This window comes from Centruroides vittatus, unplaced genomic scaffold (assembly GCF_030686945.1).
Source record: "Centruroides vittatus isolate TY-2023 unplaced genomic scaffold, ASM3068694v2 scaffold_324, whole genome shotgun sequence".
Lineage (NCBI taxonomy): Eukaryota > Metazoa > Arthropoda > Arachnida > Scorpiones > Buthidae > Centruroides > Centruroides vittatus.
The window spans coordinates 2,632,373-2,653,890 of NW_027122701.1; the positions used below are offsets into that span (position 1 = coordinate 2,632,373).

Here is a 21,518-nt window from a genome sequence, read left to right on the forward strand (position 1 = left end):
CTCATTTTTTTTGAGGTACTATACTTCGGTTTGGCGCCACATTCGATTTAATGCAAGTTTTGGAGGCGCTATATCGAGTTTTAACTTTGTTTTAGTAAAAACTGGCCGCTGTTTAGAGGTGGCCGTTATTGAAGGTTCGATTGTTGTACTGTAGCTGCAGTAGAGAGATTGTAAGAACAAAAAAAAAAATCGATTTAATAGTTTAAAAAATTTAAGTTTTTAACGATAAGTTCGGGTAAAATCTGTGATTACGAGCCGAAAAAATCAAAAAGTAAAATGCAATTAGTCGTATCAAAAGTAGCAAAGAGGAATTTTAGGAAAATGTTGAAAAAATAATTAATTAAAATATCCAGACAAAAAAAGAAAAAATTTTATTGTAAAATATCAGCATTAAAAAAAATAAAATGCATTGTTGCATTGATAATTTCTCAGATTAATTTCATTAAAATAAAGTTTCTCACGAATGAAATTTAAAAAAAAAATGAAAAATGTATCATTTTTCATTTATAAATTTAAAAAAAAATCAAACAAAATATATTTATTCTCCGAAGAAGAAAATATTTACGACTTGAACATTAAAAATAGAAAATTTCTTAGAAATTTTTAATCTTTTAACACAATTGAAACTTGTTTAACTCGCTGTGATTTACGCCTCGAATTTCAAATTTAATCGCTTTATATGAGAAATGTTTAACAAAGAAAAAGTTTAAAATGAATTTTTCTAGTTTGATTTTCGCTATTGACCCGAAGGCAAAATAATAAATATGTCTTAATTTAAATTTTAAAAGAAAAATACATATAAATTTTTCTCTAGACATTTTAAATTATTTACTTTATAGAAATATCTTTTCAACAGAAAAAAAGAAGAAAGTCGTAAAGGAAACTCGCATCGACATGACTTCTACCATATCGAACGTTAACAATATTTTTTCTATTTTTAGTTCGGCTGGTTCCTGTCTCGTCATTCGGATGCGGGGATATAACGTCACTTTTCTAGATGAAACACACAATACGTCATTGTTACGTCATACCGATTTGTTTCAGTTTATTTTCCTTCTACCAACCTGTTCTTTTTCCTTTAAATTTTTAAATTTTGTTTTCGACTTAATGAAATCTCGGTTTATAAATATAGAATTTCACGAAGAGTTAGTTTATATATAGTTTTCAACGTTCATCAGTGGATAAAACCACCGAACGTAGGCTTCGTGGAGTTTATCGGATTTTCTTCACGTGTCTAACACCTAAAATAGGGACCAGTGTACCATAGAAAGTCCCCCGGGAGGCACCCCCTTTGGTACGTGTTGTCATTGCCTTATCTCATCAATCCGATCCGATCAACGTTGTTGAATTACTGAATATTTTTTTTTATTAATTAATCCTCACCCGGATTAATTTTCTTCCCAAACTAAACAAGACTTGAAAGTTAAAAGCACAAATATTTTTTTGGCAATTTAACTGGAGTGAATTTCCTTTATTAATGTTAGAGTTTCACCTTCCAAATAGCTTGCACTTAACATAGTACATGGCTTCTCTAACTGATTTTCTTCACTGTACTGTATATACACCTTCCCCGGGGAGTGTTGCCAATGCAGCCACATTTATATTACAACAAAAGATCGGTTTCAAACAGGAAGCGAAATGTGTTTCTTCTATTAAAACTAATTGAATTAATTTTATTTCGTTTTAAAAGATGCAAATCTTATGTTTTAAATTTAAATCCGCATTCCAGATTTAGAAATACACGAGAAGAAATTGTTATCTTTAATTGTTTTATTATTCACTATCTCAGTTAAAAGAAGGGAAGAAAAATGAAAATTTCCTCGAGACACGCGCTTATGTTAAAATAAAAAAAGGGGGGTATTGACTTCACCCCGAGCAATTTTACTGAATTTTCTCTCATTAGCTGAGAATAAATCAGAAACAAATTTCATTTTCTTGCAGCATATTTCTCGAACGTGTACTCGGGGAGGAGAGAATACTTTACATAATCTTTGTTTCCCTTGATACTTTGATACTTTATACATATAAAACTTCGTTCATTTTTTGTTATAGAAGAGAAAATATTTTTAAGAAAATAAAAAATGATATTTATTCTAATTTTACGTGTTTTACAACTCTGCACAAATATCTAAAAATCTAACATTTTAAATGAGAAAATAGTGGAAATTCACTGATGTACAGTACAATTCGTGTTCGTTTACCCATTTTTAGAAATTAATTAAATTATTAAACATTTAACCTTTAAAATCTTTTATATTAATTTACATTTTCATATAGATTTAATATTTTTAGATAATTCATCAGGATTTATTGTTTCCGGTCACGTCCTTGTAATATTTTACACGCTCTTACTCATGGCTAATGTAAATAACTGTACAGTACTTGTTAAAAATTATCGTAGTAAAACAAATTAAATCCTGAAAACTTATACTTAACAATTAAATTATTGACAAATTACAGTATTATTTAGTCAAACCTCTGAACGACGACCACTCGACAGAAACATGGCCGTAATTCGGAGGTGGCCGTTATTGAAGGTTTGACTGTATTAAATGTGGAATTTTTCTATTTATAAAATTAATGAAGATAGAAATTTGTTTAGTAATTTTAATAATAATAAATTTATTTTTCAGAGATAAAGGTGAGAATATTGCTACTGAAAACAGAGCATAATAATCTAATTTTTTTCAAATGTTTAGCTAGTTTCAGCCACTTAATACATTAAAAAATCGCTTCAGAATGATTAAAATTTTCCTAAAATTTAAGAATATTTTATTTTCGTTTGTTTTTTCTAATGAAGAAATGATGAAACAAATTGCTGATTTGACAAATTTCCAGTCGAAGAACGTGTGCACAAACATGGCGTATGTTAACAATATATTTGCTTATACGATAATGTATGAAAAATGTGTTTAGAAAATAATATCGAAATTCTTACGTGTCACTTTTGATGTATGGAATAATGGCAAATTCTATTGAAAAATTTAAAGTTTCTATCGAAAACGGACTCGATCCGACTTTAAGAAATGCATTGTCAACATCTACTAGTTTCAACTCTTACTTCATACAAAGTGAAACTCTTGAATGTCATTGATGCTGAAAGAATTTCATATAGTAGCATAAAAATGCTTTTTCTTCGGTTACAAAAGGGCATATTTTAAACACAAATAACCTATAGACTTTTTGTTCGAATCTGCACTTTTAGTTCCTCGGCTTTCTATTCTTTATGTATTTTTATACAAAAATACAAGAAAAATTCGAATATAATTTTGAAATTTTTCTTCAAATTTTCCTCTAAATTGTTCAGTACGTGTTTAGTTTACCAAGAAGTTGAATCTCACATTCGTTTATCGGAATTTGTGATATTGCAATTCAATGTTTACAGCTTAGCTTGAGAATAATCCGTGGCTCGAGAGCATTTGACAGTCTGTACTAACAAATGCACTTTAATATTATAATAATGCTATGAATTTTCTAATGAGCATCATCATTCTTCTGGATAATGTCGTTTCGGTCCATCAGTGGCCAAATAGATAAAACCATTGAACACTGGATCCCACTTGTCAGATCGTCTATGTGTTGTGTTGCCTTAACCTATTCATCCATACTGTCGTTTCGCAAACATTTTGATGACATTCTTTATTAGAGGATTGAATTGGATTGATGGAATAAGGCAACGCAACACGAGGGCAATCTACCAAGGGGATGCCTTCCGGAGGGACTTTCTATGGGAAACCGGTCCCTATTTAGATGCTAGACACGTTAAGAAAACCCGGAAAATTGCAAGTGGTCAGGAGCGAACTCGCGACTATCAGTGTTGAGTGGTTTTTATGCACTCTGCCACTGGAGGCCACCTTCGTATAATTTTATTTAAGTTTCCTAACCGAATAGTTGCATTTTACTTTATAAAAGCTTTTATAATTTTAAAGAAACAGTTGAAAAAGTTTATAATCTGTTGAAGCACATTTCCAACTTTGTGCCATCGATTTTTGTATTGCGGGAAAGACGAACATCTAGCAATCTGAGAAAGAAAATCTTTCAGAAACTTGCTGTTTCCATAACCTCCTCTTTCATCTCACGCAATCTTATCTAATTTTAAAAGATGATATCATCGTTTTAAGCAACACAACATTTAAATTTAAGGAATAAACGTAAATAGAATACGAGAAGAGAGACATTTAAACGAAATAAGTGGATAGAAAAATTCGAGAAAATACTCTTCCAATCCTTGATTGAATTTAAAGAATCAGCTTATTATAAGCTTTAAATCATGCAAATTTAATAAAAACAAGCTTAATTATAAAATTAAAGATATAATTAAAGAAATCGCCGATTGGAAGAATTCTTTTTCATAATTGAATATTTAAAAAGTCAAGTGAAAATTCTAATTGCCAAGTAAATTTTGATGCGAACCTGAGCATTGTGCTCCGTCTGGATCGAAAGCAATTGGTGGAGAGAAACGGGTGACGTCAGCAGCCAGTAGAAGAGGAAACCAGATGATAGAGAGAGAGCGTGCATGTGAACTATGACGGTGGGTTTTGGAACATTTCCCAAAGGTGATAGGGAGTATTTAGAACAAGATGTCATCGCCAGGCAAATGGCTGTACACGCTGCTCGGTCGACAGTCGGCCAGCCCCGAATTAAACAAAAAATGGGATGGTAGCAGTAGTAGCAATTGTGGAGAATTGAACGTTTCGGTGGAATTACACGAACTAGAAGATGGCAAACAAAGATTTCATCAGCCGCGAATGAGTCTTTTGGGTCGACCCATCACGTGCAGACACAGGCCACGCGACCCTAGATATAGAAAATTTCAATTGAGAATATATAACTTTTTGGAAAGACCACGAGGCTGGAGAACTGTCTTTTATCATATCATGGTGTGAGTTTTCTTTTCCTTTTTTTTTTTTTAATATAATCTCCATTCATTAAATTTGACATAGCGCGCTTTACATTATAGCTCTAACCCACAAAAGAAAATTAGTTTAACCAAAAAGTTTACTTTCGCACACTTACAAATGATAGAAAGCAATTAAACTTGCATAATGTGTTTTCTTGTGCAGTTTATGGTCAAAGTTGTGGGTTGTAAAAGTACTTAGTGAAGATGATTATTGTGACGTCTTTTTAATTGTTTTCGTATTGCTGCTTACTATCTTTTTTACCGTCTTTAAATCTAAATTAAAGAGAAAATGTGACATTAATTTCGAATAACTCAAAAGAAAAAAATCTGTTTAATTAATGCGCTAAATTTGGGGGGGAAGTTGTTGCGCGTGGAAAAGCAAGGTGTGACGCGCTTCCTTAAGGATTCATTAAGTGGATAAAACCGGATGGGATGTCCCTTATAATGGAATTACTCGTTAACGCTATAAAAAAATTCGAATAATTAAATAATAGCTCTATAAAATAAAATTCATTTGCTGTAAATTTAAAGAAAAGTTTACAATTTTTCTTAATCTTTGGATTAACTTTTCGAGTTAGATTATTGGATTTAGTGATTTAAATTTTATTCGAATATTACGTAAATGTTTTTAATTTTCTTATTCTAAAATCAAATTATTTGTTGAAAAGGTAATTTCATTTTTTATAAGATTTTTTTGACAGTCACGAAACGTTGTTACATCAAAGAAACATTAAAAACATCTGGCATGCTTTTCAGTTGTTTAATCAGACCTCCCCGTTATTACTCTTATTATATTCGAATTTTTTCGTAATAGTTGATTTATTTCTTTATTTTCAACAATCTTTTATAAGAAAAAAAATATTTAAAAAAATTTTACACGAATTTTTGAAACAATAAAAATAATAATCCTTATTTTAAAAAAATTTAATTATTTTAATTTAATTTTTTTTAAATTCAAGCATCAATAATTCAAATAATATAATATTAACTCCATATTGAAAATTTGCATGCAATTTCTGATTAAGATCTGCGCTTGATTACGTTTCCAACGTGAGTTTAATTTCAACGAAGTCATAAATTCCAACACGAGAAAAATTATGATTTTTTCTAAATTACACATATTTTTTTTTAAGGAGTGAATGGAATAAAAATAGAAATTAACGACGAAATTTCAACTTATTGTAGATAAGAGACTCGTGAAGTGTAAGAACTTTTATCGGGAATATTGCTATAATTTTTTGATTATAACAATAGTAAACTAGTGGCTAAAAGAGCTCACAAACCAGTGGGTGAACAAATACATGGTGCCTGATTGACTGGAGACATTAATAGCTATTGGTTTTGTGATAACCAGAGCTTTAATGTTCACTAGCAAAGTAGATCTGACAGATTAAGTGCTTCTCCATCTTTTTCTTGTCTTCAGATGTCAAAATGCTAGAAAGCTTACATTCTAATTTTTCCATTCTTAATTTATTTAGCATTTTCCCTACTAAAATAATAACGAAACTTGATCTTTACGAGAAAAAAATTCTGTTATAATATTATTCAGTTCGGGAATAATGAAGTGGAAATTTTTTATTGTTATTCTTAAATCTATTTAATAAAAAACGCAATTAAATTCTATAAAATATATAATAATTTTGTTTTTAAAAAAACCCTTACATTTAAAAATTTAATTTGTAGTTTTTAAATTTTATATAAAGTTACGTTTATGCTAGAGAAAGAGTGAATATCTCTTTACGTTGTATCCATGTTTTTACGAGATTTTCAATAGAAATTACAAAGAATAAATATGATATATACTGTAATTCTTTAATCTTAAACTACTGTCCTAATTCTTGTTGCTAGGTCACGAAGAAAGTAATTTGTCTTAGTGACATTGTGATTTACATTGTAACTCAAGTAGGATATTTGATTAAACTGCATTAATCTGAATTGTGGCATTAACTCCCACACGCCACAGCCACGAAAAATAACTTTAATTAGATATAACATTCAATCGTACTAATAATAACTTTCAGCAAATGTATATCTACGCATACCAACAAGTAATTATATATTTTTAATTTATTTAGAAATTTTACCCGTAGAAAGAAAGCATGGAATTATGTTAAAAACTGAATTCTTTCGTTTAAAAATTTTAAAAAGTATTATTTTTGCATAAAATTAAAATTAATGATTTTATATTGCTTTCGGAATTCTTCAATAAATTTATTTAAAAAAATCTTGAATATAATCAAATTTTTATTAAATAATTAAAGTTAAATTAATGTATTTTAATCATTAAATACTTTAAATTTTTTATTATTATTATTTTAAAAAATTTTCTAAAGAGGAATAAGCCTAAGTAACTTTTCAAATAGCTTCCGTTTAGTGGTAAAATGGATAAAGCAGTTAAGAATTGTGTCCTTATCTCTTGTTATTAATGTTCTCGACGACTATACAGAGGCAAGACATTGTCTTCGGATAGCTCCAGGGTAACTCGTATCCATTGCTTCTTTTCACATCATTCCAGGAAGAAATACATTAAGGAGAATACTGGAGACACAAATTATTTTTCTCTATACATTTATATACCTTTAATGTGGATTTTTACTTTGAAAAATGATAAATTTTTCTTATAAACTTTTCTATCCAGAGAATAATATTCTCTAGTGCTTACTTTCACTCCGTAAAAATCAGGTAAACGGATGTATAACGCGCACCTGCGATAAAAATAACTATGTTTATCCCAGGTGTCTATTGAAATATGCTATTTCCGGTTATTATAAATAGCACTTTTTTTTGTCTAATTAATAGAGAATACAAAATTTCCACGTTTATACAGGAAATAAACATTTATAAACTTGAAAATTTATAGATACATTAGTTTATTCTAAATTAATTAAAACAGAATACAGTATAAGCTACTATTCATTATGTGTTCGTGTTACTCTTCATCGTTGTTCCACATTGTTACGGTGATCATTATCGGAATATGGACATTCGGACTCTTAATTAGTTAATATTTATAGTAATTAATTGTACATTCTAATGCTTTCAACTGGTGTATAAACTTTAATTTCCGGTTATCCGATTTATTATGTTAAAAACTGACATGTTTGAATATTAAATCCAATCGATAATAAGCTGAAATACAAACACGTTAAATAATTGTTTATATAGTTTATTTAGCACAGTCAAACCTCGATGTAGAGCCCTCCTATATAACGCCACACTTAACTGACCTTTCTCTTGAATATTAAATAGATAATGCTTCAGCCTGTGTCAATTAGGCTAATAAATGTTCGATGTTACCTTTGGTGATAACAATGATCCTTCTTGCAAAGGATCGTTGTTATCGCCAAATCACGTGACTTTCAAACTTGTTGGTACTCTGGGCCTTCAGTTTAGCGTCGCATTCGATTTAAATTAATGCTAACGTTGGCGTTATATCAAGGTACGACCGTATTATAAAGATTTTCAAACTAAAAGTCTGTACCTCTACGTTTACAAACTACTTGAAATTGGTAACATTTATAAACACCTATCAGCGAGATAAATTATCTTCTTCGCACAAATCGCAATGTTTAAAATGTAGCTCTATTTTGCTTATTAAGTCAGAGGTAATAGTAACTTAGATATTAGCAAGCACTTTCTTTATTGCCCACCACACATTACGTTATCGACCCAACTACATGAGTAATACTGATGATGCTCTGCGATTCCATGCTAGAAATTTATCGTCAAGGTTATTTTAGACTTTCGTAATATCATTCTTTTTTAAATATCCATTAATAATATACAACGAAATGTTTATTTAGAGCGTAAATAACTAATACTACTTTTCGGGGGATAATTTGTGTGGTTTGTTCGATAATGCTTCGATCGTTAACGACACGAAGAAGAATAATTATTGCTTGTATATGTTACGCTTCTATCAGAACAAGTTAAACAGTGATTAAGGCAATTTGAAGCACGCTTGTCGATATATATACAGTAGTCCTCAACTGGTAAATCGCGATTCCCTGCCGTCAAGAGGGCCTGGAGCCTTTCATTTTCGCATGTATCATTATTTGGTACAGGAGAAGAGCCTGTTATACCTTGTACGTTACAGCTTAGGGCCACAAAAAGATTAAATCTTGGGTAACACTATAATCTTTCGCATATTAAAAGAGGATGAACGATTTAAAAGTAGGCCTATGCTAGAGTATATAATGAATTTATTTTATACTGTGAAGTAAAAAATAGAAGATTTTATGTATATTTATAAACATATATACATAAAATTTTATAATATGAGTAAATTATTTTATAGATTTTTCAAATAGAATAAGAATCTTTAACTTAAGTACCAACCGGCATAAAATATACAAACTTCGGATCAATAAGTATTTTTATTCTGTAAAGAGTGTTGTACTTTCGTAAGTTACCATGGAAACTAAAATAAGACAGAAGCGAAATACGGGAAACAAAAAGTGGTGAAGAATTGGTTTGTTATCGATCTCATACTGATTAGTGCGAAGATTTCACGTGTAATATATGCTGTAGCATAATTATATCAAAAGATAAATAAATATGTTAGTATTATTACGTCATATTGTATCACTATAACTATAATAAATAATTTCCCGAGATTATATATAGTCACAGTTTTGAAAATAGTCTAAGGCGACGACAACTAGCACGAACTTTGAATGATTGATGAAAGGCATCCACTGTTTAAATAAACAGATTCTTAAAATGCCAATAATAACTACAAGACACGTTAATACATGTAATTTAGAATTTTTTTGAAAAATTCTCTACGTATTACAACACAGTTTGACCTCCTTTTTGCCAATTGGAAGGTTGTGTGATCCTCTGAGGGATGGCAATCCCTCAGAGGTTGAAAGATCTCAGATATAGCTGTAATCATTACACATAATTTTAATAGCAGTTTCACGGTTGTAACAAGAAATTGTGTTACACGCGGTCATAACTTTTATTCTAGTGTAATAATTATAATGATTTAATACACAATTTCCGTAAACGGCAAGAATCTTTATGGTGATTACATTTAAAAACTTAGAATAAAATGTAGAAAAAATTACTTTTTAATATATTTTTATTTATAAAGAAATATAGTTAAGTAAATTAAAATTAGAATTAAATTCTGTTCTGTTTAAAAAGGACACGTGTTTACAAGAGACGATTTTAAACCATTGTTTTCTTTGCTGAAAAACATTGCAATACATATAATTGTCTTGTCTTTATTATACAGTCAAACCTCTCTACAACGATGATTATGGGAACAAAAAAAACAAAAATGGCCATTGTTCGGAAGTTATTTTGTTTGCATTTTTGTTCAGAGAAAAAATACGTTCCTGAAAAAGTGGCCGTTGTTAGACGTTCGACTATATTTATTTATTTAATTTTTGAATAAGGGAGCTTAAATCGATGCCCCGGAGTATTTTTCACGATACAAATATTTAATATTTAATAAGTTTAAGAGCAAATTTGTCTAATTATAATTAATGACTGTACAAATTTTAAGTAAGAGGAGATTTTACTTATCGACAGTTTATAATTTTAAATAGCTTCGTTATAGAGAACGCTCGTAGATAATTTTATAATTAATTGTAATTAAATCGCGTAAATTATCTCCGAATAAATTCGTGTTGTAAAATGTGATGGATTTTGTTTAATGTCAATAAATCTATCTTCCGCGTTACATATTTTTCTTCATTTAATGTATAGTTGCAGAAGGTTTATCGAAAAGATTTTCAATACTTTTCGCTATAAAAATCACAATAAGACTAAATTTAATATTTAAAAAAAGGATCTTTTATTTAGTAAAATGAACAGTTGCAAAAAGTATTATTTAAAGATGATGATGAGTTATTTACTCGAACACAATTTTCTGAAAACAAATAAAAAGGGAAATGATCGTCCTTTCTGTCTGTTTTTCTTGGAGAAACAAGTTGTTTGATTTTCGATAATCGAAGAACAGCTGTGCGCAAAATCAAATTCGTCACTTGAATAATGTAAAGATTAGTCTGATGAACCGAAAAAAACAAAGATTTTTTCTTTCGACTCTTTCTGCCCTGTAGGCACTAAGAATGCGTTTCATCGAGCTTGGCCAGGCCCACAATAGGGTTGGTAAGGGACGGGGCTCGACCACCCCGAAAAATCCTGGGGAGTTTTGATCGTCCGGATCCGAACCTCAGTTCTTCAGAGAGGCACGCATTGAATCTGGCCGATAGTCTTGTTTTACTTTAAATATTTAATTAAAGGTATAATTTTTCGTCGAAAGAAAAGTAATAAAGAATTAACTTATATAATAAACGATTGATGCCGGATAATTTACACATTTTTTATAATTTTTTTTTTTTTTCATTCAGCTTGTTCGTATGATTATTCACAAGCTAAACTTAGCAGTTGTAACAGAGTTTTTGTAAGACGTTGATGATTCAGAGAACTTCATGTCGACTCTTGTATCTCATTCAAAGCTGTTCAGCAATACTCTATGATAACAGTGATTCGAGTCGATAAAACTCCTGAACACATTTTCTTTTCTCTTCTTTTTTAACTCTATGCCTTAAGAGGGCCTCTTTCTAGCAAACCTATTACGGGTTCGGCCAAGCCCATAATGGCGCGACCGAGTGGTGAAGGACGGGGCCCGACGTATCCAGACGGACCATTCCTAGGTTTTTTGACCCGTCCGTATTCGATCCCGGGTCCCCAGAGCGGTAGGTTGCCGCTTTAACCGTTTGGCCATCCGGCCAAAATCTGAACATTGATCGTGGGTTCACGCTACACCATGGGTGGAGTTATCCGGGTTTTATTCACTTTAAACAGGGGTAAGTTTTCCATAGAAAATTCATTCGTGAGGCTGATCGCCCACGTGCTACGTTACGGTATTCCATTTAATCCAATTCCTACTTCAGTACATCAGTTTCTAGGAATCCGAATAGAGGGCGAGGTTAACAAATAAATCGCCATATTTAGGTTATTTACTGTGTATAGTTAAATATTTATAATTATAAACTGCACATGTCTGTTCGGATTTGAAATTAATTTATGAAGTTTTCAAAATTATAATGCTGTTAATTATTGATATTTTTCATACAAATTAAAATATAAATAACTTACTTTCATTACTGACAATTAATCTATAAAATATTATTATATTAATGGTTTAGAAGAAGAAGTAAATATGGCAGATGAATATGTCTTTTATATGGAACTTCAGTTTCTAATAGCGTTATTTATAACGTCAAATAAATTATCATCGCTAATAACGTCATCGGAAAAATAATAAGTATTTCGTGACGTCGGTGATGACGTATGATGTCTAGTAAGGGTCATACCATCTGTGACGTAACACTTCAGTATTAAGTCAGATTTCCGATACAGGCATACATATAAACGCATAATTTTTCTTTTAATCTAGAAATCTCACCCAATTAATTACAAGTATTCTTAATTTCTTAATTGAATGAAACGTAAGTTGTAATTAATTCCGCTATGTAAGTTATCACAATGTTTACAAACGGTGGAATCTTCTTCCTGTGGGTGACATGTTTATTAAATCTTAATTGAGCGATGAGACCGAACAGTTACTTAACTATAGACGAGAGCCTCCGAGGCAATCTTAGATCATGAACCTACCTACATAGATAAGTAAAACCTGTCTAAAACAGAACCTGAATAAAATGGAAGCCTGCATTAAACGAAAAAAGAAGTCTTCGAAACGGAGCGATTTTCTGTTAAAAAATCTAACAAAAAGTAACCGAGAAAAAATATATTTACTCCATCCCCACCGTATACATCACTACAACGCATTTACACATATACACGATTAAATTTCACATTTAATTGTTTGTCGGGTTTTGGAAATGAAAAGGGATGGTGAAGGACCACTCCTTAAAACACTATTAAATTGTATTGCCATCCGACTTAGATATGTCCTCAAAGTTTTAGCCTTATACTTTAATTTATAGTGGATGAAATTTGAGTTGCTAGGTTTGAGGACGTGATACAAAGTAAGTTAAATAAAAGCGTTTACTTAATAAATTAAAATGTCTAGTTTCTAAATTAGTAAAAAGATTACGAAAATGCTCCTGTCGGGAAAAAGAAAACTAAATCAAATATTCTAGTTTGATGGAGAACGAAGAAAAATTGATTGGTTTGATGGGATGTGGCAACGCAACACATGGGCGATCTGCCACCCGGGAGGACTTTCTAAGGAAAAGTGGCTCCTGTTTAGATGTTAAACACACGAGGAAAACTCAGAAAACTCTAACGTGGCCTGCCTGTTGGTGAGGCGCGAACCCGCAACCAATTACCAGTGTTTGTCACTGTTCATTGGTTTTATCCACTCAGCCACTAGCAAGCTAAAAAAAAGTGACAGATGACTTAATGTGCTTCGAGAATGTTATTTTCCTTTATTAAAAAAAATAGTTTATTTTTTTAAAACCATCCAAGCGGTTTCATCGTTCGTTTGCTTATATAAATTTAATTTTATAATTTATCAAAACAGTGATTTTAATTTAATTTTACTTTTCCGGCTATTATGTATATATAACGAGGGAAACTAATGGAATCGTGTCAAATTTGACCCTCCGAGTTTTTTGCAAATCTCTACGTTTTGTGACCTCCTCAACCAAAAAAAAAGTCATAAAAGGCAACGAAATTTGGCACGGTGGCTTGTATATAAGGGACATTGACGCTATTAAATTTTGGTTGTAAAAGGTCAAGGAGATAGAGGGTGGTCACGTGATATATTTCGTGAGGGTCAGACTTAATGCTAACAAGTAAAATCTTCATTGTCTTGGCAAAAATTTGTAACGTGTTTTATAAAACTCATCTCCACGTTCAAAATTAAGTCTTTTGCTATTTTATAACAATTAAAAAATATATAAAATTTTTAGAACAAAATACCATAATAGATGGCGCCACATACAATTTGGTTATTTATTTTGATTAGTAATACAAATGTTATTTTTAAAATAAAATTTCATAAAAACCGAGAAAGTTACGCAACTCGTTGCTAGATTTTTAAAACTTGTTTTATTCATCGTTAATTAATTATATGTAAATTTTCTTTTACCCAGTGTCGTTTTTTCAAGTTAAAAATTAATACAGTTTTATGTTGAAACAAACAGAAATTGACTGAGAAGTAAATCATTAGGAAATGTTTTGATTCTATATTAATGTAAATCAAGAACATAACAGATTTAAATAAAATGAATATCATTTGTATATTATCAAGCTATGAAACACAAATTTTTACATTTTATTGGGAAGAAATGAAATAATTTTGCTTTGTTTTATATGCAGTATGTGTCATAAAATCAGTCCACCAGTGGCCGAGTGAATAACACCACTAACACTGACCACTTGGTTTGCGCCTCGCCGACGGACTGGCCACGTGGAGTTTTCCGGGTTTTCTTCACGTTGGTAACATCTAAATAAGGACCAGTTTACCATGGAAAATTCTCCCGGGAGGCATTTCTCTCGGCAGATTGCCCACGTGTCAATTGTCGTATACAAACAAAAATTTATCTTAAAATCCGCAAAGTGCTCCTTTTACCTTGCGGGAAAGTATCAGTTCTCAACAAAAGGGGCAATATTCTCATACGGGTTTGGTTTTTTGAAGTCAAATTCAAACATTGTCAGCTCAAAGAAAGCCACTGTCAGACTTGGCAGGTTACATGTATCATGTTCTGGTTTAAGAATACTCCTTTTGCTGATGCTTTCCTTCAAAATCTTCATGTAACATGTAGCAGCATGAAACTAGATTTCATGACACACTCGATACGAAATTAAGTACAATCACGGTATTTTAAATTATAAAATTCTGTAATTATATCGCAAAAAAAAAAAAAAGTGAAAACACATTGAAAATTTAAAATTGCTTGCTTATTTTTAAAAATATGTACTTATAGAACTACTTAAAATCAAATCAGCTAATGTGAAAATAATTTTAAATAATTTAAATAGTTCCCCATAATAATAATAATAATAATAACAATAACAATAAACTTTTATTGTTAGACTTATCTCTGATGGCATTTAATTATGAGTTAAATTAACTGCTTTGTTTTGCGTTGAGATTTGTAATGTTGACATTTTTTAGTTCCACACGATTCGCTTGATTGTAATGTTGTAATTTGTAAATTAAATTTAGAATTTTGTAATATTCCGTGTGTAATTGTCACGCTGAAATGTGAGGATTACATTCCTTACGTGCTAACACGACGATACGTAGTTACTGTAATTTACTTGTAAGCATTGAAAGAAGAAATTTTCAAAACAATTTTTCTTTATTTATTAGCGTAATAACAAAAGACTAAACATAAACAAACGATAATTTGTTTTATCTTCGTAAAATCTATAATAGAAAGTCCTTCCAGTGTAGAAAGAAAGAAAAAAATCCATCAGATTCAAAAAATATTGCAAGCCGAATGACAAATAAAGTTATCTAGAAATGTCAACAGGAGAAAAATTCGATAGGAAATAAAAATTTATACAATACATGAACTGAAGTAGAGTACGAAATGCCATGAAATTGCAACTCAGACTGTATTGTTTGTTATAAATATATATATTTCTGCCATTCAAATCTTTATTTAGGTTTGAAGTGTGTCGACGTATTCACAAAAGTTAGTGAAGTAAGAGCAATTTCATATGAATAAAGTGTAATTTGGTATTCGTGTAGATGAATTATTTGGTCTTTCAGGATAGAAACGGTATTGCTGCGATAAATGATGAGGATTCGCACATATAAAATATTACATACAGTAACGTAAGATTATTATAAATATATTAAAAAAGAAATATATCAAATATAAATTAGGTCCATCAACGGCCGAATGGATAAAACCAGTAAAGACTGGTACGGGCATGGGTTCTCACGACGGACTTGTCACGTGAAGTTTTCCGGATTTTTCTTCGCCTGCCTAACACCCAAATAAGCAGTTTTTCAAGAAAGTCCTTCTAGGATGTCCCCTTGATAGATCAGCCATGCGTTGCTTTGCCTCATGCCTACAAATATATAAATTAGAAGAACATTACAATCTGATGATCGAGAGGATTAACGTGCTTCCGGGATCGAATCCAAGCGAGTAACACCATAAGGCGATCTGACCCCACTAACCGGCCGCGTTCCATTTTTGGCCTGGCCGAATTCACGACTAACATGGTTAAAAAGACCCTCTTGATGAGAAGAGTTAAAAGAATATAGGCCTACAAATTAGGGGAGCCCATTATCGCCCATCAATATTTTGACCAATTCCATACCTATAGTTTAGATTACAGTCCGGATTGTAGGTATGGAATTGGTCAAAATAAGTGGTAAGCTAGTCATTTCTTGAAAAAAAAATTGGAATTGGTCCAGATATGTGGACCATAATGGACTTCCTAGTTTACTTAAGTTATAATTTAATTTGTTTTATAATTTAAAAATAATTAATAATACGGATATAAATGAACTTTTAAAATATAATTGAATGTAAATAACACTTAAACAAACATCACTTCAATTAAAGATGCGCTTGTGAATTACAAATTTACTAAATTTAATAATTAGCACAGAAAATCGCAAAAATTTGATTATTATTCTTTTAATTCTTCTCCGGAATTAATTTTTGTTTACGTTAAAATCCATTAATTCCAAGTTTTAATTCTTTTAAAATTTCCAATTAAGGTAATTCTTCAATGTTTCAATGAGAATAATAATCTTTATATTGCAATTTGACACGGAAAATGAATAATTAATATAATATTTTTTTAAAAATATACGTTTTGAAATGACTTAAAACAGATTTATTATTTCTGTTTTTATCGGCACCACATCAAATAAATTAAGCTAAAATGCACACAAGATAAAGTTTTGATTGATTATTTTCTTTATCTTATCGAAGCTTTATTTATATACAGAAAAAGAACATTACTACGTCATTTTAATAAATATTTTACTTAGAAAATAATGAATTTTAGCTTTATTATAAGATTTTAATGTTATTCTTTTTTCTTCTTTGTTATAAAGAATTAAAGTATTAATTCTTTGAAGTAAAATTTGCATTTATTTTAAATTAAAATTTAGTTCAATATCAAAACTAAATCTCTGCAATTTTCCTTTTTTCCTAACAAAATAATTACTAAAAGTTTATATTCGTCTCGTTACTTTGACAAAATGCCTAATAAATTAAGTTTTCAGATTAAATTAATTGAAACTTTAAAAACAAAGATGGAGCAGATGTGAATAATTTTTTTAAATAAATTAAAATGAATGAAAATGAATTTTTCACCTTTTCAATTTTGTAATTTTACAGTATTAAAGCAGAGATTTGAATCCTTTTTTTTTATAAATAATTTTGAAAAATTATGTAAACGAAATATTTTATTTTTATTTTAATTACAGTTTTATATAACCAGAACGTAACTAGAATAGATATCAGGGAAACCGAATTAGAATACGCAAACTTATATTCATTCCTAGATAAATATAAGTTTGCACAGCGTTAGTGGATGCAGCCATTAGCTTGCTCTTCATCAACTAGCGCTGTGGACGAAGAGTAAAGTGTTAGATATTGTATATACATGTATATAAGTGTATCTGTCATATTCTAATCATTTTCTTTTACTTGTTTGATTTTTCTTCATTTATTTACAAAGGGAACCTCTCCCTGGTTACGCTACTATATATAACTGCATACGAAAGAGAAGCGAATTCCGCGATTTGCATTCTATGTTAAATAACAAGGAAGAGAAAATCGGTATATTTAGATTGTTGATATCTTGGAGAGTTGCTTGCAGTTGGTATTATGATTCATAATACCTCTTATCTACCCTGTAATTAGGAGCTTATGACTATTGTAATGGAATTAGCTTCAGTCTTTTATCCTTAAACTACACGTAACTTCCTAAAATTCTCTCGTAACCTGCTTTAATACGTTTAAATGTATTATTTTTGATATAAATAGAATGTTGTAAAATTTTAGTTAAGAGATTAAAAGTAACTTGTATTATTTTGTAAAGAGATCATAAAAATATGCTCTGAAGTAGAGTTAAAACTGATAATATCATGTAACTTTTTAAAAATTTTATTACACTGTAACTGATATTGGTGAAGAAAGAAAATTAAATTAACGATTAAAAGCAGAATTGTAAAATAATTTAGCTTAAAACAATTATTTATTTAAAAAAATCTGAGTTATGTGAGCTTTTATTAATAAGAATTAAAAGGTTTTCTCTCTTCTACAGGTTTTGTATGGTTTTCTTTTGTCTTGTGCTCAGTGTATTTTCTACAATAAGCGAATACGAACAGATCTCTAGTGATATCTTATTGAGAATGGTAAGTTAATGAAAGTTTTATATGAAAATCGCAATGAAAATCATTGTCGAAGGTATTATTACATTTGCACCGTGTAAATATGTTTGAAGTACAAAAAAATAATCTGCGTAGTGAAGTATTTATCAAGTTATTGAATGTTAGAGAATCATTCTGAATATTCTATCTTCAGGAAATACTTATGGTAGTGTGGTTCACATTAGAATTTTTCCTACGCCTTTGGTCGGCCGGTTGTCGATCTCGTTATCAAGGTTGGATAGGACGTTTAAGATTCCTTCATAGCCCCTTCTGTATCATAGGTAAGTATAATTAATGATTAAATAACATTTGATAAGGATGAAACTATTACACGTTGCTAATTCTATCTTTATTAATATTATTGAATTTCAGATATAATTGTGATTATCGCATCGATTATTGTCTTGGCCGTCGGGAGTAGTGGCCAAGTGTTCGCTGCTTCGGCTTTACGTGGCTTAAGGTTCTTCCAGATTCTAAGGATGGTGAGAATGGACAGACGAGGAGGAACCTGGAAGTTGCTAGGTTCCGTAGTTTATGCCCATAGGCAGGTAATGTGGTTTTATTGCATCATTTACCGCTTACATTGTAATATGCAGCATTATCTTATAGATTAGAACAATTTTCATCATCTTTTGTTCTTTGTCGATCGCTTAACAAGAGAAAATGTCCGTCGAACATAGGTTCGAAACCAATTTTAATGAACTCTATTTACGGCAGTCGAAAAGGGGTGCTGGGGATTTTTTCCCTGGCCCGGAGAGAGACCACCTCTATAAATTAATATTATTTTTACTAACAATAAATTAAACTGCTTAAGCCTATGTAACAATATATTGTATTAGTAATGTAACATTCTACGTATCTTATTCGTTCAAGAAAAACAGACAAATAAAAAGGCAAAAGGGGCCCGCTCTACCCCGGATCCCATACAAGTTCTAAAGAATCCTGTTACCATTTTTTGAGTATGAGCTTTGATTTTGAAATATATTTTTCTGTAAATAAAATAAAAATATGTTTTTCACGAGCAAAAATACACAAATGATTTTTTATTTAACACAAATCAATACAAAATCACATTGTATCTGTACATTTCTTATGCTGTATGCTTTTGTTCTCTTTATCTAACTTCACAAACAATTAAGTAAGGTGTCTATTTAAGGACCTTACTTAACAATAAAGCGCAAGGAAAACAAAATTAAACGTAAATAAATCTATAAATAAATTTATTTTCTTGCTTTTATCTTTAAATAAAAGTTTTTATTTAAGTGTGTGTAAAAGTATTATTTATCAACTTTTATTTATTTATTTTAGTGTTACGTTTATTTGATGAATTGAAAACAAATATTTACTTACAGGAACTAATTACTACGCTTTATATTGGCTTCCTGGGATTGATTTTTTCGTCGTTTTTAGTCTTTCTTGCCGAAAAAGATGCAGAAAATTCCAAATATAAAAATTTTGCTGATGCATTATGGTGGGGTGTGGTAAGTCTGTTTTAAAAGTTTTAAATTAAAAATATATTTTTAAAAAATTTTAAAAGCACTTTAAAATTAAATTATTCATTTTTAAATGCACAATAAGAGATTTAAAACATGACTTGAAGGTAGGAAAGATATGTTTATTGTGCAGCACCGATTGTAGTTGACATGTCTTGTTTTTAATCTCTGAAAAATATTTATTTTATTCAGTACAAACCAAACGGAAAATTTTTTCGTATGATTATTTATATATTCGTTGAAACATTGTTTCATGTTTAAGTTTTAAATAATTCTGTTTTTTGTATTTTTTTTCCTGCTTATCCGTGCGATTAAAACTTTTACTATCTCTTTTTTTTGTTAAAATCTTTAGTAAATATTTTATATCAAAATTTTAAATTTCTTTCTAAACGTTATGATGTGTTCATATCTTTTATTTTTGTGTATTTCTTTCTCTTCCTTTTGCCCGCCAGTAGCTCAGCTACTGGCGGGCAAAAGGAATAATATTCAATACCGCTGCTACCCTATCATCATAAGTACTGAACCTACCATCTTAAAACCATTGGCAATTAGTGGCAGGTTCGTGTCTCATCATGTGCAGTTTTCTATGTTTTCTTCACGTGTCTAACTCCTACATAGGGACTACATAGGGTTTCCCATAGAAAGTCCTTTCTGGGGTAACCTCTTGGTAAATCGTCCATGTACTGCGTTGCCTTATCCCATTAATTCAATCTCTCCCTGATTTTACAAAATTAAAATTTTCTATGATTAATTCAATTCTAAAAGTAATTCCAAAGATTATTTTTTTCAAATATAGAATTTCATAATTATATCTTAACTTTGTTACAGGAGTAAGATCTGCTTAATTATATTAAATCAGTCGATATTTTTACCAATTATTCACTAATGAACTCTTATAAAAACATATAATTACTTGTTCTCTGATAGTTTTCTTATTTATTCGGAAAATATATTAAAAATTGAAGATTTTCCGATGATTTTTTAAAGCACACTAATATTTTTCCATGATTATTTTTCAGATTACACTCTGTACTGTCGGGTATGGTGATACCGTACCCATCACATGGCCTGGTAAATTAATAGCTGCCTTTTGTGCCCTTTTGGGCATATCTTTCTTCGCTCTGCCAGCCGTAAGTAAAGAAAGAAAAAAGTAGAACATTTTTACAAATTATGTCTCGTTATATAAATTTTAAACGTCTTTTAAACGTGTAGGGAATATTGGGATCGGGTTTTGCACTAAAAGTGCAGCAACAGCAACGTCAGAAGCATATGATTAGGCGAAGGGTTCCGGCAGCAACTCTAATTCAATGCTTATGGAGGTGTTATGCAGCCGATGAAAATTCCATGTCAGTAGCTACATGGAAAATTCATCAGTTACCCCTTCCAAGTCCACCCGCGTAAGTTTATTTGGTTATTTTTTATATGAAAAATAAGTAGAAAATAATTTTTAAAAATGTATAATTAATCAGAAAGGTAAGACGATGATAAATATTAAACAATAAGCTTGATTTAAAGTAATAAAGACAAGTAAGAAACTTGATCATGAACCCTTTTATTGGTGATGTGTAAGTCATTCCGTATTTTAAAATACCTTTATTTAAACGAAAAGATTTGAAAAAAATTAACAGCATAACTCTGTCTTGTTTTCTGATCCTAATGCTTTATTTTCTTTCCTACTTTATTCTCACTTTTAAATCTTCGTTCCATCCTTCCTTGACGTAATAAAATAAGAAAGATGTTTATTTTTCACGAGGAACGATTGAACGGAGAAAACAAATTGCACTGTTAT

General features: G+C 30.3%; 1 protein-coding gene across 3 annotated transcripts in view; it reads left to right on the forward strand.

The window, feature by feature from the left end:
• LOC136988190 (potassium voltage-gated channel subfamily KQT member 1-like) overlaps positions 1 to 21,518 on the forward strand; it is an 84,889-nt gene that overhangs the window by 54,875 nt on the left and 8,496 nt on the right. The window contains exons 1-7 of one of the 3 annotated variants that reach the window (XM_067286021.1): positions 4,345 to 4,882; positions 18,131 to 18,221; positions 18,391 to 18,517; positions 18,609 to 18,784; positions 19,589 to 19,717; positions 20,749 to 20,859; positions 20,942 to 21,126. In XM_067286021.1, the coding sequence (XP_067142122.1) occupies positions 4,581 to 4,882; positions 18,131 to 18,221; positions 18,391 to 18,517; positions 18,609 to 18,784; positions 19,589 to 19,717; positions 20,749 to 20,859; positions 20,942 to 21,126 (1,121 nt within the window). In that variant the 5' untranslated portion in view covers positions 4,345 to 4,580. Of the gene's footprint in view, positions 1 to 4,344; positions 4,883 to 18,130; positions 18,222 to 18,390; positions 18,518 to 18,608; positions 18,785 to 19,588; positions 19,718 to 20,748; positions 20,860 to 20,941; positions 21,127 to 21,518 lie in introns of those variants that run through there. The other 2 variants (XM_067286022.1, XM_067286020.1) reach the window with 2 other exon arrangements.